General features: G+C 44.0%; 1 protein-coding gene across 1 annotated transcript in view; it reads right to left on the bottom strand.

Moving 5' to 3' along the window:
- LOC144767494 (germ cell-specific gene 1-like protein) overlaps positions 1 to 17,637 on the bottom strand; it is a 116,828-nt gene extending 99,191 nt beyond the window's left edge. Inside the window, exon 1 of the mRNA XM_078650902.1 lies at positions 17,282 to 17,637. Coding sequence (XP_078507028.1) covers positions 17,282 to 17,603 — 322 coding nt within the window. The 5' untranslated portion in view covers positions 17,604 to 17,637. The remainder of the gene's footprint in view (positions 1 to 17,281) is intronic.
- Positions 17,638 to 24,916: the final 7,279 nt, after the last annotated feature.

Genomic DNA, 24,916 nt, shown 5'->3' on the forward strand with positions numbered 1-24,916 from the left:
ATCCACATACTAGGACTTTAATTACACAAACGTGTAAAACAGTCAAATCTTTCTGCTTGCCATTGCTAATACAGTGGATACGTATGTTATTGATAATACTGTTTAAGTCCTTGGCATTCCTCATAAAGCAGGCGCACATAGCAATGCCAAAATTGCAGACATTTCTGAAAGGAAAACAGGCGCGAAATGCGCCCTGCACCAGCCCAGGTGTTGCGCTTCTCCACCAGAGGCTGGATGGGCACGCTGATAGACATGGTCAGAGCCCAATATGTAACGCCCTTCCATGTATTCAGTGGCTCACCCAAACTCCTGCTGGGTATGCGAGACGTCCACTCTGGATGCAAGGCAGTGAGCAATGACTCTAAAGGGCTCACCCGTTCCAAGTTTTGGGATGGACCAAAGCAGACGGGGCTCGAATTTGACTGTGGGCACATAAAATGTTGTACTCACTTCTGTATATCATAATCAAGGGGAATGGAGAGAAATTATTTTCCAAGTTCCAGCATACACTCTCCCCAGTTTAACTGTACATGCAAAAACCTTAGTGTGGTGTTCGGCTATGTGACCACTGAATTAGGTTAGTCCACTGTAACTTCATAGGTACTGGAGTTTCTAATTCAAGGATATAATTGCCCTCACCCACCCAGGGTAAGGATCCAAAGTTGCACTATAATTTATATGGAGATATTGAATGTCATGTGGTGTAAAAGCTAGTCCTAGAAGCCCACAAGTAACCAGGGGAGACAGCAACAAATACGTGAGAGTGTGAAGGTCAATCCGAAGTGGATATCGATGAGGAGCTACCAGCCCCCTTACCAGGGGCCCGGTCAGAGTCAGAGAGGTCCACAAAGGTAGACAGCAGTTCGCCCCAAGTGTCAAGGTCCTCACCTAGTTTGTCATTGGGCCTGCATTTTTTGAGGCTCACTTCATCCGCTACAGTCCATTCTGCTACAGCATGTTCCCAGCGCTCCAGACTGGGGCCTACCGTACCCATATAAGTAATTACCACCGAGCACTTGGCCAAAACTAGAAACGTGTAAAAAATTGAAAGCAATCTTATGGTCCCTACCCTGACAAACATCCCCCAGTAAGTACGCAATTGGGTTCAGTAGACAATGGATTGCCACCACTGTCATCACCATCTGGACCACAAGGTCCCAGAAATAAAGCACGGGGAACAATGCCATGCAGTATGCAGGAAGGACATTGTTGGGTGACCACATCTGGGCATCTCTGGGGCCTGGAGGGATCAATCCTGTGTAACCTGCATGGTGTTATATATGTTCGTTGGACAGAGTGAAAGTGGATGAGTTTAAACCTAGCATTCCTTGAGACAGTGCGTTCTAGTCTGCACACGTGACCATAGTGAGTTCCCTATCTCCACTTTCAATTCTCCATTCCAGGCCGCTCTAATGGGAAAAGGATACCCCCTTCCCGTTTGCGGGTACACCTCCCACCTATTTCCAACAAGGCCCGTAAAGTATAGTGGTTGGGGGAAGCTGCCGGAAAAGAGGTTAAGGTGTTCCTAGTGATCACCGAAAGTCTGGCATGCTCGAGGAAGTGCCCCGGCCCCAAAGTAAAAGTACAACAGGCTGTTTCAAAGGAACTGAATTCCTCATTTGGGATGAGATCCCATAAAGGATTGCAGCCTCCATTTTACAATGGGGTCATGTCCACTGAGCAAGTGAAAGCCGAGAACGCAGGTAGATCCCGAAAATTTAACTCCCTGGAAAAGGGGGCCCTTATTGAGAAGTAGCAACTTCCCAAAGTCAACACGTTAAGTTGGAGGAAGTGCTATTGTCCAAGTCAAAAACTGATATGGAATGTGGGTGCTGTCTGCATAGGGGTCTGCCACCAGAGTAACATAGACATCAAATAACATGGGACTCAAGGATGAACCTCGAGGAACTCCATGGAGAAGAAAAAACAATGGAGTGCAGTTTGGCAATCAGCTGAAAAAAGCCATTTTCCAAGAAGAATTTAAATCATAAAAGCGCTGAGCCCTGAAAATCTGCTCCCACTAGTCGTTTAAGGTGCACCAACTGGGATATGGTGTCAAAGGCAGTGCTGAGGTTCAAAAGAATAAGAGCTGCAGATCCTCCTGAGTCCAGCTCCTGCCTAAAATGTTCAGTGACCCCGAACAATGCCTCTTGGTACTGTGTTCTGGACAAAAACCGTATTGAGAGGGGTGGAGCTTAGTGTTAGATTCCACAAAGCCAGAAAGCTGGATGTTAATGTGCTTTTCCACGATTTTAGCAGAAAGTAGCAGCAAGGAAATAGGGTAATGGTTGGCCCAGTTAGAGGTATTCAAAATTGGCTTGTTGAGTAACGGTAGCACCAGAGCATGTTTCCAAGCTTTGGGAACCATGCAATTTGCTAAAGACATCATCATCAAATCAATAAGAATAGGGGTTAAAATGGGACTTAATAAACCTAGCTTTTCCGGAGGCAATATGTCAGAGGTGGAACCGGACTCAGTGATTTTCAATATTGTCATAAACAAATTATTATCCAAAGGCTGAAAATAGCCCAGGCTCTTTATAGATTCCATCATTAAAATTATGAAGTTAGCCATGGGGATTGTATCATTGAAAATAGAATTTGCATCATTTGCGGTAGTGGTCCGGGAAGCAGCTGATACCCAATATTTGCAAATGCCTTAAGTCAAGACCAAAACTAACATCAATATGGGAATTTTGCAGCATGAGATAGCCACATCTGAACTCTAGCTCCCCTTTAACTATGCCTTCACTGATACCTTAATGGGAACTTGGCCAAAGCCCTGTTCCTACACACTGGTGAATGGGGAGATGGCCAGGTGTCACATGGTGGCTCCTAGTAGTCCTTATCATCTCAATGAGCATCTTAATGCTGAGAGTATAGTTGTTCAAGCTTCAAAGAGCAACGCGAACCCCAAATCATTCCCCACAACTAGTGCTGACAAGGAGCCGAGACTGGCATTGATATCGGTCAATGTTTTTTGTTTATTGAGTCTCTACATACATGCTGTACAGTACATAGCTAACAAGACCTTGCTGGTGGTCCTGGAAGAACTTAGACTTTCTCTGGCTCAGATAATTCATGATGGACAACACACACCCAAATATGTGATGTGCACTGGCCTAGATACTGCTGACCACCTGGAAATTGTGGTTGAAACCAATTTGCCCACTGCCGACATATGTAGATGTGTACCACAGATGTTTCTGAGATGTACAAGCCTCATGTATATGCCATTTGCCAGCTCTCGCCTTTTGCCTTGGAGCATTTCAACGACAGTGGAGCCATTGTACACTTTTTGGATGACTTGACCCGTGCCAAGCAGTTCCCATACCAGTTCAGAAAATTCAGAGGCTACACCAGGGGGCTGGCATATAGGCAACGGCACTCTACCCAAATATGCAGCAGTCACCCCAGGTATATGATGCCTTGAACATGCATGGGTCTGGTAGGCGATGAACAGGTCAGCAGGTGTGCTAGTCCTCCTAATTCTATTCTCCTGTGGCAACAGCCTCCAAGTTCCTTTTAATTTGCCATTAATGGAGCACACCCATCCTTTAGGACCAGGATTCAATACTTGCTTTCACGTTGGCAATTCATCACATCTACAACAAATGTAAAGTATCCAGAAGCATCAAGCTCAAAATTAGACTTATGTGGCGTACTCTGCTCTAATGTGGGAAAGGAGGCAACTCCTTTTTGTTAATTAACCCTCACACACCCTATTGGTGTCATGCTTCATCATCGGGTTCACCCTGACGCCTAAAGATCAGGGTGGGCTCGACCGTGTTTCAGGGAGCGCTTAGAAGATGTAGGCCAGAGGGTCTAAAGATAAAAACCCTACTGCGTTCCCCAGGTATCCCTTTATTCACGGGGACGTAGTGGATATTAAAATAAATATATACAAGAGGTCGTTTGGAGGTAATGGTCCTATGATCCTAAAGATGTGCCAACATGTTTCAGCCCTTGTTTGGTGGCCTGTTTGGTCCTGGGCTTTCTTCAGGGCAAAACAAAGTTCCCTCCCTGGTATTTGATTAAGGAATTTTCCTATATATTTTTTTATTTGACGGAACAGAAAGATCTTTCCTCGTGAACAATATATGGAGGGTATACATATCTCTCCATCCGGAAATCATGCAAAAATTCCGCCCGGCCGTGGTGGAATAAACGATTCTCACAGGGATCAGGAAGGGGTAGCCTTATAGTCAAACACGTTTTAGAAATGTTATTATTGATATTGCATGCAGTAGGATAGTATTTTGATTTTAAATAAATCTTGACAACATATTGGTGGTTGTTAGGGGTTTGGTTCAGTGCGTTACCGGGTCGCTGCAACCCATTGGTTCTCTGTCTCAGGTTTGCATATTGACTATGTCTTCAGTACCAGAGGTCTATAGAGTCCATTTCCTGGCCATGCTCTGGAAAAGAATCTCTAAACTGTATCAGGTGCAACCTCCCTACACTAACATTTTCTAGACAAACTTATGCTGAGGAGTAGGGCAGCCTTCTTGCCTAACATTGTGACTCATTTCCTCGAAGGGCAACCCTTCATCCTGTCAGCTTCTTTGCTCCCCATCCTTGAAAGAGTCAGAAGAGACTTCATTGGTTGAACCCCGATCATACCAAAAACTACTATGTGGCAATCAGCTTCCTGTGCAGAGCTCTGGGATAAAAAAAGGAAAGGCAGTCTAGAAGATGACCCTTTTGAGGTGGCTAGTCCTCTATTTTAAGATCTGCAACTCACTGGCCAAGAAGCAGCCACCAGACGGTTTGAGAGCCTATTCTAACAGGACTGAGTCTGCTACCATGGCATTGGCACATGGGGTACCCGTACATGACATTTAACAGGCTGCGATGGGGGTGTTGGTACATGAATTCACAAAGCACTACTGCCTTAACAGCCAAGTACAGTGTTAACGACATCTAACCCAGCTGGTCCTGCAGGACTTCTTGGCCTGAGTCAACTCAATAGACCCTTCATCTGGGGAGGTACTGCTTTGGCATGCATCCTAAGGTGAGAAATCTGCATGTAGAATATCCATCCGAAAATAAGTTACCTCACTTTGGTAACATTCTTTCTATTGGGTACTCTATCTAACTGCAGAATCCTCACCTCCAACCCACCCCCAGTTAGTGGAGTGCCTCATTTTAACTCCTAAAAAAGGTTCCAAATTAGTAATCAGTTCACTGGTACTGACAGGTTTTCCCGCTCTGCGTGCAAGTTGCCGGAAAAGGAAAAATAGGAACCTGCACAATGGTAGTACTTTTATGTGTCGCCAGAATGTAGTGCTGTTCTATCACTTCTAGGTTGGTGTAGAGCAGAGGTCTTCAAAGTTTGGATGCCGAGTCCCTCCTGTCAACATTTTGAGGCAAAAATTTCTAAACCTGTAGGCAGGGCTACTAGAATTATGAGGCAGGTGAGGACCAAATTACGCGACAGGCTTAACTAAATTGTGTGGGAAGAAAATGTAAGTGATGTTATGTGATGCCGCGTATTTTGGGATAGCATTGCTTCATTATTTTGACATTTTATACACACAGTAACACTGAGGAAAGATTTCACCTCATCAGTACCCGTTTATAACCAAAATACAGCAATTAACATCAGAAAGATTTCTAGTCAACTTTTGACAAGGGCCTTCCACTCCGCAGGAATACGTGCTGCCACATTAGAAGCTCCCCTGGCCAGGAGAAGCAAGGGTCCCTAAAACAACAGGCGGTTTTGTGCAGAGTTAAGCAGTTTACACATGCAGCTTTCCTCTAACCTCCTTCCTTCCAACCCTCTCTCACTTTGCAGGCCATTTTCTTTCAGCCTTTTTTACAACTTCTGAACTCTCCCAATTCAACCTCTCACTTCACCTTTAATCACCTCTTGCCATTCTGTCTTTTCACTGCCCTCATCTCTAACAGTCTCCCGCATTTATCTCATGACCTCTCTGGTCCGTCACCTCCCGTGCCCCTCAGCACGTCTCATTCACCTCGTCTCTCCATTCAAATTTTTGTCTATTTGTATCTTACACCTCTCCAGTCCCCCATTCAACTTTCATATCTCCCCTTTGTTCTAACAGAAGCCCTCACCTTTGGCTCACACTCACTTCTTACGTGTCCACACTTCTCTTCAGCAATTCACATTTCTCCTTATCCCTGACCTCTTCAATCGAATTCTCTCACTCCCTTGCTGTTCTCTCTCATCCTCTCATCACCAAGCCTACGGGTCGGACCCGTATGCTCCTCTCGGCCTGTGCCACTCTGCTTATTGTTCCCTAATTCAAGAAGGCATGAGTTGTCTGTCTCACTGTTTTGATGCAGGGCACGCAGTTATGGAACTTGCACCCTCCTTTGCTTCGCTCCACCAAGAATCTTCTGTGTGTTTCTCATTTGCCTACAGGCAGCAGATGGTTATTAGCCCAAGGGCATCTTTTGGTAACAGTAGCGCACTACAAATGTAAATAATAATAATAGCCTGAAGCAGGGGAGTCACTAGACCAGAAATACGGAGGGGACTAACACTCCCAGCCAGGGCTGGTCCTAACACTGGTCGCACACGGTGCAACAGTCTTTTTTGGTGCCCCAACCAGTTTTCTCCTTCTCCATGAATTCCTTCACTGCCACTCACCAACAATGCACCTCATCTCTCTATAACATCTTTCTGACAAACATTTCATTTTTTTATAGCGCTACTCAATAGTTTACTCACACTCAGTTCTGTGATCTGCATGGTACACGTTCTTTGTAGCAGGCACGTTAACCTTCTGCACGCTGTGTGGGTGACAAGAGTGCCCATGTGTGTGCACGGTGAGCGATGCAACAGTGCGAGAGTAGGGTAAGAGGAGTGACTGCAGGGTGAGTGAGGTGACCATATGAATTTGGGTGCGGATGCAAGTTCAGAATGGGACGAATGAATGTATGATTACTGATGGGCTTGTTTGAGTGAGTTGCATATTGAGCAGTGAGTGGTAAAGGTGAGTGAAGTGTCACATGAGTGCAGGATGAGTAGTGTACTCGTGTGACTGCAGGGTGAGGTATAGGGTGGACAGTGCAAATGCGTTGTGAGTGTTCACTGTGAGTGCAGGGTGAGCGGGTGAATTGTGTGAGTGCATGGTCGTCAGTGTGAGTGCAGGGTGAGCGTGAAAGTGAAGGGCGAGAATGAGGAGCGAGTTGTATGAATGTAAGGTGCATTCCCAAACACTTGAAGTAACTCAGCATGTGATTGACGGCAGCGTAGGGTTTAAGATCTATGTTAAACTATTGCAGCATTAATCGGGGATCGAGGGTGGAGGAAATAAATAATGTGCTGATCCTGCAACCAACGTACAGTCCTATGGTTAGGGTTGCCAGCAGATTATTTTGATGGCCCAGTCGGTACAAAAACAAGTAGTCACCTAAAGCTGTATTTTCAGCACTTATTGGTGCATACTTCGAACAGCAAATATAAATAAAAAGCACTTTTAATTGTGTTCTAGGGCTGCCAATTGATCCATGACTGACAAAGAGAAAAAAGAAAGAAAAGTCACATAACAAATGCTTACACAGGCGCGGTGCGTCCATTGGGGCGTAGGGGCGAAGCCCCACTAAGCCCCATGGACCCACCACGTCGTCACTAGAAGCCAAACACAATTATTTTAAAAAATCGCGCTATCTGCCGGCCGGGAAACCGGGAGACACCCGACCTTCCCGGAGTGCGCAAGGGGGGGGGGGGGGGGGGAAGGATCGGGCTGCTGCAGCTGCGCAAGTGTATTTTTGGGCACAAACATGCCCGCGCATGCGCAGATCGTTTTCTTGTGAATTCCTCCTTAGAGAGAGGACCAGTGGGCGGGCCGCAGCCCCCGGGGTTACCCAGGGCGACTGGGCGAGGAGTCATGGTGCCCCCCCAGCCAATCCTGGCGCAGGATTGGCTGGTCACTACATAGCCCGGTTACATAACCCTGACGGATAGCACGGCCGACTTTGGTGCTGGGAAAACAGGTTCGAGCCTCTTATCGAACCATAAAAATGTATACATGACTTACTTTGGTGTTAAATAAATAGATATTTAAAAAAACAAATAAAAATGATGTTCCGACTAAGGTGTGAAATTGGTGTTGAATAAATACATGTTTTTAAAAACAATTAATATTAATCATGTATCATTGGTGCTGGAGTACAAGGTTCGAGACTGGTATTAAACACTGACAAGCTGTGTGCTAAGTTATATGGTCATAAAAATACATGAATGATGGATGCAGGATGGGTGGATGCATGAATGGATGCAGGATGAATGATGGGTGAATGGATGGGTGGATGCATGAATGAATGATGGATGCAGGATGGATGCAGGATGGGTGGATGGGTAGATGAATGAATGATGGATGCAGGATGGATGCAGGGTGGATGGATGGGTGCATGAATGAATGATGGATGCAGGATGGGTGGCTGGATGATGGATGCAGGATGGATGCAGGGTGGATGGATGGGTGCATGAATGAATGATGGATGGATGGATGGGTGGATGCAGGAATGGATGCAGGATGGATGATGGATGGGTGGATGGATGGATGGATGCATGAATGAATGAATGATGGATGCTGGATGGGTGGATGGATGGGTGAATGAATGATGGATGCAGGATGGATGGGTGGATGGATGGATGGGTGCATGAATGAATGATGGATGCAGGGTGGATGGATGGGTGCATGAATGAATGATGGATGCAGGGTGGGTGGATGGGTGGACACATGAATGGATGCAGGATGAATGATGGGTGGATGAATGGATGGGTGGATGCATGAATGAATGATGGATGCAGGATGGGTGGCTGAATGAATAATGGATGCAGGATGGATGCAGGGTGGATGGATGGGTGCATGAATGAATGATGGATGCAGGATGGATGGATGGGTGGATGCATGAATGGATGCAGGAATGGATGATGGATGGGTGGATGGGTGGGTGGATGGATGGATGGATGGATGCATGAATGAATGATGGATGGATGGGTGGATGGGTGGATGGATGGGTGGATGGATGCAGGGTGGATGGATGGATGGGTGCATGAATGATGGATGCAGGATGGGTGGATGGATGGGTGGACACATGAATGGATGCAGGAATGGATGCAGGATGGATGATGGATGGGTGGATGGATGGGTGGATGGATGGGTGGATGGATGCATGAATGAATGATGGATGGATGGATGGATGCAGGATGGATGGGTGGATGGATGGGTGGATGCATGAATGAAAGATGGATGCAGGATGGATGGGTGGATGCATGAATGAATGATGGATGCAGGATGGATGGATGGGTGAATGCATGAATGAATGATGGATGCTGGATGGATGGGTGGATGCATGAATGAATGATGGATGCAGGATGAATGCAGAATTGGTGGATGGATGGGTGGGTGGGTGGATGGATGGATGGGTGGATGCATGAATGATGTATGGATGGATGCAAGGTGGTACGGGCTCGCTCGCTGCGCTCGCTCGCTACGCTCGCTGCAATATGCAAATTAGTTTACGCCACACCACTTTCAAATGTCACCAGCCGCCCCTGTGCTTACATACTTTTGTATTTAAAAGTCTATTTAGTGTCAAGAGGAGGTCTTTGTAGGCTCTTTAAATAAAACAGGCAGGCATTTTTTCTTTTGGCAACCCTACTTTATATACCTTTTAATTAAATGCATTCTCACACTACAGCGGTAATTGTAAAATACAAATGTAAGGAACAGGCAGAGTGGGGGCCCACGGGTACTGGACCAGGAAAAAAACAAAGCCTCTGTAACCAGTTTATAAAGGCATGTAAATATGCAAATGGTCTTTAAAGACGTGTGAAAAACTCAGGCGTGCTGGAGATGACTGCAGACACTGCCCAGCCGCGCTGTGGGCTCGAGTTACACTGCAGCAGCAGCAGGGCTGAGAGACACACGAGGGAGGAGGGGTGCTGAAGCCCTTGGGGCCTGGGAAGAAGTATGACTGTGAAGGCGTGACCCCCTTTGCATCGCTCCACGGCCCCCCTGGGGGTCACGCCCCACAGTTTGAAGACCCCTGGTGTAGAGCCACACAGCGCCACCTAGTGGCATATGAGAGCATTGCTACAGAGCAGTTTCCCGATCCAGTCTGGCGCTTGGGGATGGTGAGGAATCTGCTAGAGTATTCACCAGAAAGAGCTAGCTTTTCCGAATGCAGGTGCGCAACGCCCATTGGGATCAAAGGGCTTCAGCCCCCCGTCATGTGTGGCAGCCCGGGCTGAGACAGTTTCCCGGGCACACACACAGCCGCACCTGAGTACTTCACAGGTTTTTTAAAAAGACCATTCGCTTGTACATGAGGCTTTATTGTTTTTTCACCCCTTCTAGAGCCCCTGCATCTCCACTCTAACAATAGCTGGAAGAGTCAGCCCCCCGAAATGTTTCTTAGCCCCCCCCCCCGAAATTTGGCTCTAGTTGTGCCCCTGACGGAATGTAAGTAATGTGTAGTTTTCAGGTACGCAAAACCAGGACTACATATTTACATCTCAGTTATCATAGTTGTAAATACATTTTTCATTGAGAATAAGTTCCTTTGTTTTAGATACAGAGGCCTGGCTACTACATAACTATTTCGTAGCTCATGTTATGGATTTTGCCTCAACTGTGAGTAGAGAAATTGTCACTGCTACTCACATTTGAGTGTTCTACCGTCTGTGCCATGTGTGCAGTGCACTTACAAAAAAGCTAAATAAGGAAATCTAAAAATCAATTCAAATACTTTTATACAAAGAGGCTCAGGCAATGATGCATCGCACCTAACACGTTAGGGGGTGAAGTTAACAATAGACCAGGGTAGTGCACAGGTCCAGAAAGCCAGCTCTCATTGTTTTCTAAACAGGAAAATATCCATAGACAATTGCAAAATTAGATGGCTCGGCAGTACAATTTGTTAATGTGATTTTAACAGTGTGAAATTCAAATTAATATAATTTAACACAACTGATTGACATAATACCCAGACTCCATTGTGTTTGAACAAAAGATTTCTTTTTTCATGTTCTTCTTCTTTTTTTTTTAAACATCCTTCTTTTATTCAAATATAGCCATTATGTTTCATCCAAAAGGACTTCTTCAGAGCTTCACACGGAGGTTCTTATGAATGAAGTGGCATGGAAATATTTAGGTGTGAATTATACCCTGATTTTCTCAATAATAACCAGATTTCCCTAGGACCTCTAGTGCAAAGGTACCCACTTGTGGATGTACCACTTTATGTGATGTGTCCTGGGGTCAAAGAGTTTCAGGAAGAAATTAACATCGTTTGGCATCATAGTCAAGAATCCGAGTAGGGATTTCTTATATGTATTGTCCGTAGTACTGTAAATCCTGTGAGTCAGAAGGCTCAAGCTGAACAACCTGTAGCATGTTCCCATGGGAAAATTTTGGATATGGTTGAGAAAATCAGTGACAGTTGTGTTAAATTATATTGATTTGAATGTTATTTACACTGTTACAATCACATAAACATTGTAATGCTAACCCATCTAATTTTGCAAATAAAACCAGTTTCCATTTTTAGGGGAGGCCCATGCAGTTGGGCCCAAAATTCTCAGAAGTATAAATATTAGCTATCCACTCTAAAATAAGAGAATCATGCACAAACTTGGGTTTCCGACAGTACAGCTTTTATGACAGTGAATTACTTGTGTAATACAACGAAAGTGGATGAGGTTATTATCTAGTTGAAGTGCAAGATATTCTGATTATAAAATAAGTACATAACATTACTTATACAGTGAAAAAGGAAGACATTTTTGCAGCCTAAGAGTACCATTTTACTGTGACAATGGACTTGAATAACAGTTCTAATAAAGCAGAAGTCCAAAGGGTTGATAATCAGAGTTATCTCCACGCAAGTCACTATATGTACCTATGAGTACAAGTCTGAAATTTCTAATACAGTGGGAGTTCAAGATATTCCAAATACGGTCCATGGCACTGCAATAGTATTTTTTTTTATTTTGATTTTTTTATTTATAAAGCGCGCGAATGCCCAAGGGCGTCTTGGCGCTGAGACGTACCACTGGCTCTTGAAGATGTTGACTAGGGCTGTGCAGAGAAAAGCCATGTTTTAACTTCTTTTCTGAAGGATTTCAAGGATGGGCAGGTCTTTATGTCTAGTGGTAGTTGGTTCCAGATTCTTGCTGTGTAAACTAGGAAGCTTCTTCCGCCCCAGTTAGCTCTCCTAAACCTAGGGACCCTGATGAGCTTCAATTGGCTAGATCTGAGAAGCCTGTTTGGCTCATATAGTTGTAAATGTGTCTTTAGAAATTGTGATCCAGTTCCGTTTATTGCTTTGTATGCCAGGCACAGTGATTTAAATTGTATCCTATTTACAATTGGTAGCCAATGCAAGTTTTTTAGTTTGTGGCTGATTGTTTCGAACTTTGGTATTCCTAGTATCAGCCTGGCTGCTGCGTTCTGCAGGCGTTGCAGCTTGAGTAGGATTTTCTTCCTTGCACCGGCATATAAGCCGTTCCCGTAGTCCAGTCTGGATAATGCTAGTGCTGTCACTACTGTCTTGCGTGAATCATACGGTAAGTAAGGTAGAATTTTTTTGATCATTTTTAGGATGTACCAAAGTGATGAAGCCAGCTTACTGGCTTGAGCGTCGAATGAGAGATTGGTGTCTAACGTGATCCCTAGGTTTTTCACCTTTTCTGACGACTCGGGGCATCTTCCCAGATCTTTTGGCCACCATGAGGGGGACCATATGTTTGTGTCCCCTCCTAATATCATGACCTCACTCTTGTCACCGTTCAATTTTAGGCAATTCATTCTCATCCATAGGCTGATTTGTGCCATGCAGAGTTGGAATTTTTCTGCTGTGTCCTGTATATCCTTACTTATTGACACCACAATTTGGGTGTCGTCGGCGTAGGATATTGGGGTGAAACCACTATTCCTTATTAGTTGTGCGAGGGGGGCTACATATAGGTTAAAAAGAGTGGGGCTCATCGATGAGCCCTGCGGGACTCCGCATGGTAGTTTGAATAGGTTTGATTTTGTTTCTCCTGATTCTACTGAGAAGGTTCAATTCTCTAAGTAAGAGGCTATAAGGGCACAGGCTGAGTCATGTAGATTTGTTGTTTTTAGGCGTGTTATAAGGATCTCGTGGCTGACTGTATCGAAGGCCGCCGATAGGTCGAGTAGTATCAAGGCGGCCTTCGATCCATTGTCCAGTATTTGCCTGAGTTCCTCCACTGCTGTAATCAGGGCCGTCTCTGTTCCATGCCCCACGCGGAAGCCGAACTGAGAACGGTCCAGCCAGTTGCCGTCCATCAGATATTGAGACAACTGTTTGTTTAGCAGTTTTTCCAAGATCTTTGCGGCAAAAGGGATCCTGGCTATGGGTCTGTAATTATTAGGAGTTTCGCAGTCTAGGTTGGGTTTTTTTAGCAGCGGCCTGATTGATATCTTTTTCCAATCATCCGGGAATATATTAGTATTGATGATTTTGGAGAATAGTTTTTCTAGCACTAGGCTCAGTTGCTGAGAGCAGATATGCATTATTTTAGGAGGACAAGGGTCCATTGGGCTACCTGAATTAGTGGTGTGGATTTCTTTCTGAATCTGTTCAGCTGTGGGGGATGTAAAGATGAATGATGTGGTTTGAACTGGTTGTATTATTGGGTTTGGTAAGTTCGGAGTATCCTTTTCTGCTGTCTCCACGCTCTGATTTTTAAAAGATTCGTAGACTGATGATACTTTGCTGATAAAGAAATCTCCTAGTCTGTTGCATAAATCTGATGACAGTGCTTCTGAGTTGTTGTTTTCAAATTTTGATAATTTCTTGACAGTGTCAAAAAGGGTTTTGCTGGAGTTTTTGGACTCATTAATTTTCTGAATGAAGTAATTACTTTTCTCTGTTATTATTAATTTCTTGTAGCTGGCTACGGTAGCTTTGTATTCTTGCCTGAGTTGGATATCGTAGTTGGTTCTCCACTTTTTCTTTGCTCTTCTGCACGTTTGTTTTTGTGTTTTTAGTGCTTCCGAGAACCATGGTTGTGAGGGGGTTTTTCTTTTAAGAGTGGCCTTTTTTTGTGGAACCGTCAAATTGACTGCGTTATCTAACCATTCGTTAAATTGTTTGCAGGCTATATTACAATTTTCATCGAATGTGGGATGGGATGTTTGGAGTGTTTCTAGAAATGCTTGGTTGTCAATTTTAGACCATTCTCGATAGGTTACTTGCTTGATTAGTTCCACAGGTCTTCCGGTGTCCTCTTTAACTTCCAGCGTGAATCGTACTAGTTTGTGGTCTGACCATGGGATTGGAAGAGTGTCAATTTTACTTAGGCTCTGACATGAGGTGAAAATACCGTCCAGTGTGTGTCCGGCATTATGGGTATCTAGGTGTACCTTTAGTTCCATGTCAAAGTTCGTCATTGCATCTATGAATGCTGCTATCTTTGGGTCTGATTTTTTTCTCTAGATGCATATTGAAATCTCCAAGGATTGTATAATCTGGACTTGTCACACTGGATTCAAGAAAAGGACTAAGTAGTTCAATTAAGGAGGTTTTTGCACTAGGTGGTCTGTAAATTAGTAGTCCATTAAACGTATAATTGTTAGTGATTTTTATTTGGAAGGTCAAAGTTTCACAGTCTGGGGTGCTTCCTTTGTCTGAGATTTTAATTCTCAGATCTTCTTTTGCTATGATTGCCAGTCCTCCCCCCCGTTTTATTTTTCTGTCAACTCTGGAGAAGGAATATCCCTCCGGAATAGCTAAGGCCAGATCAACATTTGATGCTTCGTCTGCCCATGTTTCGGTGATAAATAGTATGTCAATATTTTGTTCATCTATTAGTTCAGCTGTTTGTATATTATGCTTGACTAATGATCTGACATTAATCAAGCCGGTATTCAAAATATTGTTTCTATATTTTGGTATCCTGGATTTATCCAGGCTCTTAGTGGGAAGATAATCGAATACACATGTGCATGTCGGACATTTTTTACCTTCTTTGTGTGGCTCTATCTGGGCACATATGATGTCTGGTCTCAGCCCTTTAAGTTCCTGGCTGGAGTATTTCCATAATCTTTTGTTGGTGTCGCTTTGGACAGGGGGTATGGCCCTTGGCCCGGTCCTGGTGCGAACGGGTGCAGACGGGCTTGCCTTAGGCGCGCCTTCGGCGTGCAGGCGGCGCGCCCGCTGCGCGTTTGTGGAGGGCACATTTATAGTGGTGGGGAAGGGGGTGTGGCCTGCATCTGTGGGCGTAGCTTGTGCTCACTCGGATTTGGCGGCAAGAACTCCGACCCGCCGCAGCCCTGAAATCGGCAGCGCGGGGAGTTTCTGACAGGTGAGGTGGGGGGTGCTCGGGTTGCGTGCTACCGTTGTGTCAGAGTGCAATTTAAATCAGGAGCAGTCTGTGACAGCAGCGTGCAATTTTGTTATCATATAATTTTAAAAGTGACTCTTTAAAATCGAAATACAGACAATAGTTATAAAAACTATTTTGCTCTCCCGGCTATCTCGCCTCAGGAGTGGAATCGGCTCTGACTAGCGGCTTGTACTCAGCTCGCTTTTAAGAATATGCGGAGGGGGCGTGGCCTGCGTCTGTGGGCGTGGCTTGTGCTCGCTCGGATTTGGCGGCAAGAACTCCGACCCGCCGCAGCCCTGAAATCGGCAGCGCGGGGAGTTTCTGACAGGTGAGGTGGGGGGGTGCTCGGGTTGCGTGCTACCGTTGTGTCAGAGTGCAATTTAAATCAGGAGCAGTCTGTGACAGCAGCGTGCAATTTTGTTATCATATAATTTTAAAAGTGACTCTTTAAAATCGAAATACAGACAATAGTTATAAAAACAATTTTGCTCTCCCGGCTATCTCGCCTCAGGAGTGGAATCGGCTCTGTATGAAAATATGTCCCTTTCTTTAGAGAGTCAAAATGCACAATATTGTAAATACTGTAGTGTGACATGACATATTAGTTAGAGTTCTCCCTACTTTATGCTTAAAAGGATATTTCAGTGTCAGAAAAGCAGAACAGGATTCTATATCTTGAAATATCAAGTTTACAAAAACTAGGAAATATTTTATTCCTAATAATACACATCACACAGTCACCCTTCTCCGTCTCAGTGAGTTGAGAGCTAGCTGCAAGCCACATTTTTAAAACTTGACAAAGTCAACTCTGCCTTCCACCCTTTTGTGGTTATTATTACATTGAATACCAACAAATTTAGTAATTGTAAAACCTGCCATTCACAGTGCTTAGAAAACGTTCAGTATGAAGTACTGTACAAAAAGGGGATCATTATAAATCCTTAGTCTAGTGCTCCTTTCGATACAGGTGGGGCTCTAGTTGAAGACATTTAGAATACAATGTGGAATCTGTACAGTGGAAATGAGCTTGATAACATTCAGCTAATTGTTTATTGCAATCTCAATTTTTATTTGTTTAGTGTAAGACACTCCTATTGGATTTTTCCATTAGAAGGTATGGAAGGTACGGAAAATTGCAATAATGCAACAATCACTGTACAATACTTTATGTATCTCCTTATGGGAATTTGACTCTGAATTATAATGGAAAGGTAATTCAGCAGCAAGGATGTGAACTGCTAGTTTCCCCTTTGTTTAAGTAGCAGTTGATGCTATGTTCAGGGATCTGCATTTCACATAGACTGCTACTTCTATTATTACAGTACAGTAGTAATGCTATTTTCTTTTTACAAGCAATTACAGATGTCACAGAAACTAGATTCTAATAAAGAATATAAATACAGGTATGGCTATGGTATACTGGTATGGCTTTCATGTATTATATCACAGATAAAGTGACATGCCACTAATATACAGTGGAAGGGTATGTCATTACACGCCTACAATGCCCTCCACAACTCCGGACCTGCATAACTCAACCACCGCCTCTCTTTGTACACTCCCACCAGACATCTCTGCTCTGCCCAAATGGCCCTAGCCACCATCCCACCGATCCGCAAGACCACAGCTTGAGGAAGATCCTTCTCCTATCTCGCTGCGAAGACCTGGAACTCCCTGCTGCTACATCTCAGGCAATCATTGTTGCTGCCTCAATTCAGGAAGGACCTCAAGACCCGGCTCTTTGACTGAACCGCAGACCCCCCCCCCCTCAATGCCTTGAGACCCTAACAGGTGAGTAGTCGTGTTATACAAGAAACATGATTGATTGATTACAGTAGAGTGGAAGAACATGCCATTCATAATACAATAGAACTGCATTCCATTTTTAAATCAGTGGAAGTGCTTGCCATTCACAATACAGTGAAAAGGCCACGTTTGCCATCTTACCGTCCATATTCTTCTCGCAGGATTGCCAGAAACCTGTGTGAAAGTATCTGTAGGAGAACTTGTCGTCGCCTGTCTCCCAGTTGTAATGTACCGCGTTGGGGTCCTGGGTCCCATTCACCTCCACAGGATCAGCAAAGCTGCCGTTGAGGTTAAGCATTAGGCAGTTCTTACTCTTCACTGCCGAAAGGCAGGGTGGCTTGACCACCTTGTGGGTGCCTTCGCACCAGTAACTGGTGAAGAAGGCGCCCACTGACGACGTAAGTGCCAGGGAGTTCAGTACCACTGCGAGCTGAGCTCGGGCTCTTCTGCTCAGCTCGATCATTGTGTCTAGGGCGCACAGAGCTTCGGAGAGGGTCTACATGTGTTTCACGGAAAAGACTTTTCTGTAAAAATTAGAACATATATGGTCAGAAATTAAAACTTACTCATTGCTTTTTTTCTCCTGTTATTTTTAATTAACTTAATTATTCTACTACCACTACTACTGCTAGCAATAAAAAAACAATCATAACAGTTATATTTATAATACAAACAGTTATAACAATAACATGCTGAGCAACCACCTAAAGACTGTAAGCTACAGGCCTCTGTCCCAGAAAGATAGATTCAGCCATTCATCCTTCTGTAGATGAACAAATGAGTGAGCAAGGTAATAATATCATCAATTGTTCAAGCCTCTAAAGCCCCAGGTGTCCTATTTAAATAACCATGATTGGTTATCATAGAAATATGTTCATTAAGTAGCATGTATTACTATCTTCCTTTAATTTCAAAGCACTGTAAATATTGAATGCATGTCTCTTAACATTCTTTTTTAACCTATTGTACTATATGAAGGAATATTTTATATTTACAAGTTAAATAATTAGTTAATTGAATGAATGCTTTAAAGAATGCAAATAAGCTTTATGTAGTGCTTTATGCAAAGCTTCAATTGGCAAAAGTGCTGAACCACTTAATTCAGTATTATTCTTCTTTGGTAGTACAGCAATTGGGGGACACAATTGCAAACTGTTTCATTCTTGATATATCTAAGCAAATCTGCAAAACACCCACACCTCCATCTAAAGAAGAAAGTTTATGTTTTTGCTCTTTTCTGCAGCGGTCGTGGCTTGGTCAATCTGAATCTGAATTATACATTTGATCATTTTCATTAGAATAAAAATAATTAATTAACAATAGCCATGAATAAATATTTAGGTTTTGAAAAGAATATAGAATGAATAACAACAAATACTAATGTAGCAGCAACAACATAACATTAAACGGAAAATGTTAACCCGTTGCGTGCGTCGGACGGCCCCTGGCCATCTGACGTCACGGTGGGCATGTGCGTCGGATGGCTTGGGGCGGACTGATTTCCACGCATGCGTGGATCCGTTCGCACAGCGGGGAAATTTGTGCCGCAGCCAAGGAGTTAAACTGAGTACAAACAAATAAAATGCAAATAAACATAATAACAGGCACTATTTCTTAAAAACAAATGACGTTTTTTTTGTTTCAAGTTTGAGACTTTTCATCAGAATAGCAAGACTTAATTAACGGTAGCTTGTAAATGAATGTTCAAATTTTTAAAAGAATACAGAATGAATAACAACCAAATATTAAAGTAGTAATAACATCACACTAAAAAGAACGTTTAAAATGTAGTACAAACCATAACATGGAAACAAATGTGACTACAGGCACTATTCCTTAAGTACAACTGAATTTTGTGGAGGTCTGAGTTATAATTCTCGCTTTCCTGCTTCACCACATTGGCGATGATTATAAGTCAGATGGAGGCCTATTCCTGTGTGGGATACCGCTGTGCCACCCATGAATGGCCCCGAATGTTGCATCACCCAGCCTTACCAGGTGCAAAAATACTGATCCTGATTTTACTGGCTGGTAAAAATACTTTGTAGCTCGGGCTGCAGGTGCACCCGGCCCTTAGTCCGTGGTCATCTCCTCCTACAGGCACAGAGAGACCATCTATCGCTACCCCCTGCCATAAGGGTATCCTCACGGGTGACAAGCACGCTCTACAAATCCACCTTACATTACAATACAGCCTGCCTCCTCCTTTCAATCTGCCTCATCTTCATCACTCTCCATCACCACCCCTACCCCACACTAGCCCCCTGCTCCCTTTTGCCACCAGATGAGAGCAAGTGGTAAGTATGAACATTACTCTCCATGGAAAAGGGAATCAAAGTGCATCCGCTGTTATGTCTCATTCTGTGGGCATTTACTCCTAACTGCACCATACTGGCGGGGTCTTGCTGCACGGTAGCGGTGTTTATAGGTGCAAAGTTACCAACACGCCAGTACCATGCAACATGTAATCCAGGCCCCTGTATCATTTCAAAATGATGCCTTTCAACTCCTTGTCCAGGCCTCTTCCGCGTCCTGCAAATGGAACACCTAGAAACTAAGGATTTCTTTACTTATTTCCCAATTGGATAACCAAGTAACTGCCCACGAGCACGAGGCGCTCCATGATAGCACAACCAATGCTTTGTGAATGAGGCAAAGAGAGCTAGATGCAGAATAATGTAGTAAATAACACAATATAGACTCAATGTACCATCCCAGCTCTAACTCTTTGAAGAATAAGACTTTACTCACAGCTTTTACAATTTAAACTATTGGAGTGACATATTTGAAGACGTGATACTGGACCCTTGACATATCAAACTGAGTTCTTCCACTGCAGCGCACGGGTGGCGAAGCGTCAGTCAATACACTTATGATGCATATATAGTGGAAAGGGCTCCTGTGCCATCTTGCAATGGCAGTTAGACCATCAGCTAGCACAGAGAGATCAGTGTGGTTAACTTTCTACTCATTACCCTGGGCAGAGGTGATGCCCTGGTTACTGTTGGTGTTCTACATGAACCCTGACTCGCTGTAGGTTGTGTTTACTGCCTATCCCCCATCACCTACACCCTAGCTTAGGTCCCCTTGACCCACAGCTTCCACTTAGATGTGTCACATTAAGAAAAGTTAACATAAGTAGCTACTTCTACCTTTAGGCCACAGTCCACACAGGGCTGTCTTGTGCAGGGTTGCCAATCAGTGTGAGGCCCATCTGTTGAACTATAACGTGTGCTCCTCTTAGCTGCAAGAGCTGGTAAAGGTTGTCTGAGCCAGTGGTCTGAACCCAAGCACTGCTGGGTAAAACCCGAACAAAGTCACAAGTCACGTACCCACCCCTACTCCAGAGGCTGCTCCCTCCTGCCAAGAAAGAGCATGCAACCAACGTACAAAGGGTGTCCATTCTTGGACCTTTTTTTTGCAAACACTTTGAAAATTGGGAGTAAACACTGCACTCCATTTTCCATGATGCACTTGGAGAGCGCTGTTGCTGGTTTACATATCAATGTGCTACACTTGTGATTAATATGGATTGACTCTCCTTCTTTCTGGAAGACTTGATAAAGTCTGTTTGAGCCAGCAGCAACTGCACCCAAAAGCTGTTTGGTATTAGACTGCAGGAACAAAAGCAGCACTTTATGCCCCCACAGAGACTGCTTACCTTCTGACGAGTAACCTACGTATGTAAAGGGGTGACCAGCACTGAAGGAGCTCAAACTGATCAACAAACACTATGAGAAACATTAGTCAGCAACTGCTCCACACAGAGTTGGATTGGGATAAAAAATCGGCTCGGGCACACCAAAAAAAGTGGCCCACATTTGCATATTGCCTTTCCGCAAAACACTGCTTCAGTGGGATGTATGACATTACAACGCATGCTTTTACCACGCATGCCTTTACAACGCGGTTTTTACAACGCAAACCTTTACAACGCATAGCTCTTTGGGGTGCTGGATAGTGAATAGTTTAATTTACTATTCCAACTCCAGTCCCTATGGACACTAGGGAAGGTATTGGATAGTAAATTAAACTTATTCCCTATCCTAGAGCGCCCCCCAGCGCAATGCGTTGTAATGGTTTGCGTTGTAAAAGTTGCATCGTAAAGGCACTGCGTGGTAAAAGTTGCATTGTAAAGGATATCTCCCCTTCAGTGAAGTTGTAGGAAAAGAAAGGCGCTGGGGGGCATGTTTTATTAACTTCACTTAGATAAAATAAAATGCACAGATTAGTTCACACTGCTGAGCCACTCATGAATGCAAGCAAGACCACTTCTGCTCAGGCCCCCTGCCCCCGCTCACTCAGCATACATTAATGGGCCGACCCAGCGAAAGAAAGGGGTAATACCTCCACCGATCTGCCTCTAGAAAGGCCACTCAGGCACCCACTGGGCTGTTGGTGGCATCCTACCAGCACAGACAGCCCCCAGGCTTTCCAAAAAAGCAGCTCACAGCTGGAACTCGGCTATCGACCCCTTTGTCATTTCCCGAGTGCCCTCCTTACCAATCCGATCCTGGCTCCACACAACACCTACCATCGCCCGTTTGGGGTGGACTGTTGCAGGCTTGGCTATCAACGTGTGACCTATCTGTTGACATGTGATACATTCTCCTCCTCACCGGAAGTGCCGCTAAGGTTAGTGGTGCTGGTGGTCCTCTGACCATAGTCACAAAATCAACACGTCATGCACACTCGCTGGCACTGCTCCGTTCTGACGAGAATCAAAAATGTAAATTTACTTTTGTCAGGGACGGACTGTGCTTGATCTGATCAGCAAACACAACGCCTGCTCTGCCCTAAATCTGCCGGGATGATGGGGTGGGCTTTTGCAGAGCTGCCAATCAGCGCGCTCCCCATCTGTTGCAATTTAATTTGAACTTCTGGCCGGATGAGCCCAGGGCGGGTGCCTGAGCCGGTGGTCTATACTTGAGTGTTATTGGGTGTTTGGCCGCAGGAGCAAAGGCAGCAAATTAACACTCCCAAAGTGACTGCTCCCTTCTGACGCGTCCCAAAAAAATGATGCATGTACACATAGAGGAATGCTTGGCATGGACTGCACTTGAATTTACCATCGAACACTATGAGAAATGCGGATAAACAAACTGCCCTGCACTACATCTAGCATGATGATGTTTGGAAGGCCTATTGCAGAGCACTACCAGTCCTAAAAAAAGAAATGGAGGACTACCCTAACTAAATAGTATGCAAGTGACATTCCAGCCCGTGACATCACAGCACGTGACATCACGGTGCATGACATCATGGCGCATGACATCACACGTGGCATCACAGGAATTGACATTATTGGATGTGGCATCACAAGCCACGACTTTACAGGAAGTGGCATCACAAGAAATTACACCAGATCTTAAACCCTCACATATATGTTTAGCAGGTCTATCATGAGTACATTTGAGTGCAATTCGAGTATACATGCAAACCCTTCTCATTTAGGCAGAAGATTCACATTTTGTAAGCTGCACATAAAACACCATTGCCTTTTGTCAGCGTAAAGCTTCCTTTACCCAAAGATTGAACAGACTAACTCTACCGCCAGCCTACTCAACCAGGCATAATATTCCACATGCAGCACATTTCCATCTAGATGTGATAGCTTTAACTGCCTGCGCTCTCCAGAGGTGAAACCATTCTCCTAAGCGAAGTATTCTAACTCAGCCTTACCCACCTGCACTCATTTTAGGAGACCGGGACTCACTTTTTGCCAACAGATCATGACCAAAAGCAATAGAGAAAGACAGAAAGGGAGAAAGGAGAGATATAAGAAAACAATGATGAATGCAGAATAGAGGTTGAAAAAAGAATAAGCAAGAATAAGCAATTTTAGGGTAGTGAAAAAAAGGTTATGGCAACCTTGACATTCTGCAATAGGACCCTAAGAAAAAGTTTGATGCTCTGCACTTATTTTTTTACAAATTAAACACTGCCCTCCAAAATGTCACTTCCACATTTAGCAGCAGACATCTCTCTTATTCGCATTGTTGGCATAACTATATCTAGACAACCCTCACATTTACCTGCGCAACATGACAGCTCACCCTAGAATCAGTACCTCCTGAATACACAAACAAACAATGGACTATAAATTTCAAAGTAAGCGGGATCTTCTCCACATCTAAATAAGTGTAAGCTGCACAGTATCCAAGGATGAAAAGGAATCGGTGACACAGGTAACTCACAAGAAAAAGGCACATGTAATTCCAGTCCTCCAACTAGCACTTTCAAGAAAATATTGGCCTTTCTAAGGAAATATTACTAGTTTGTATAGGAAAATCAAGCCAAGCGGGGAGATGTAGGAACAGCGAGAGACACCACAAAATATCGCAAGTCATCAGAATCTACACTAGACGATACTTGCTAATAAGAACTCTGCATACTCTAGACATCTTACTGTGCCAACGTGGTGCCCCAGATACGGCCTACTTGTTTACAGCAATACTGACCTGTGGGCTTACCTATTCACTGTAACCTCATTCTGAAGGAGCAAGTCCTAGGTAAGCACACATGATCTTTCATTTCATAGATAGCATAACTCTGAATTACATCAGTCTCCCAAACCTAAGAGAACCATAACAACTAAGCTAACCTGTATTATTGTGTTTTAATACAGTACATTGCAAAGTTTGTATCGCTGCAGTAGGTAAGTGTGAGAAGAGCAAAAAACAAAACCACCCATACCTCAGAAGGGTAACAACTTAGCCAAATTTAACACAGCCATATCTAGCTCTCTCGAATTTACAGAGTTACAAAAATGCAACGTGTCTTCCTTTCAAGGAAAACAGCTCTTCAACATTTAGTGATTGGAACTGGTAATTAAAGCATACAATTTCAAATGTTTGGAAATAATTTTTTGTTGTGGGGTGACAGGTTTAGATACTTCTGCCCAAAACTGAAATATCTGGGTCATAGAGGAGCAAACAGGATTATCAAGGCAGTCCTTATTTGAAGTGAAAAGTGCACAGGTGCGCCATCTGCCCGCTACCCAAGCTTCAACCTAATTTGTCAAGAATTAAAGATAAAGCATTAAACTTTCATGTAAAACAGGAGAAATCAAGATATGTCCATCTGATGGCTGAAAAGAACAAGGTGAAAGCAAAAAACCTGAGATCAACCCAGCTTGACAAAATTCTGTGATTCAAGGTAAATCTCTCTCTTGCGTTTGATTTAATAAGTAACGTTGCACCATGTCTAATAAGAATCTTGGATGTGGGGAAAAGAGGAACCAAATAGGTTCACGTCCGGAAATAGACCTGTGAAGAAAGTTTGCCTACAAGGCCCACCTGCATTCTTACCCTCATGGAGCTCTAAATAGGATGCTACTAAAGAAATGCAAGCATAGCGACCAATTGGGTATGTATGTCTGGCATGTATGGCGATCGGAAGTTTAACAATTAAATGCAAACAAATAGGATGTTAATGAGAACCTTTTGAGGTCCTGATGAAAGCCAACTAGCCCGGTGAGGCTTTGATGTGACGGCTGAAATATATTAAACCAAGGGTTTTTTTTTTTTAGTCCTCATTGTGCAACGTTTAAGTAAGGAGATATCGGGGTCCCACTTTCCCATTATTCCCTTCCCATCCCACCTTCCTGGTGGATTCCGGGATTTTTCCTTCTGGGAAATTTTGGGGCCCCTTACTTCCAATTACTATTTTGAAGGTTACTCTCCGGGGTTGGTTGAGCTAGCCATTTTGGCTACTCTATTTGGCCTTCAACCAGTTGGATTGTTGCTTGCACTAATCATAGGACTTAAGGAAAAG

This window comes from Lissotriton helveticus, chromosome 7 (assembly GCF_964261635.1).
Source record: "Lissotriton helveticus chromosome 7, aLisHel1.1, whole genome shotgun sequence".
NCBI classification, from domain to species: Eukaryota; Metazoa; Chordata; class Amphibia; order Caudata; family Salamandridae; genus Lissotriton; species Lissotriton helveticus.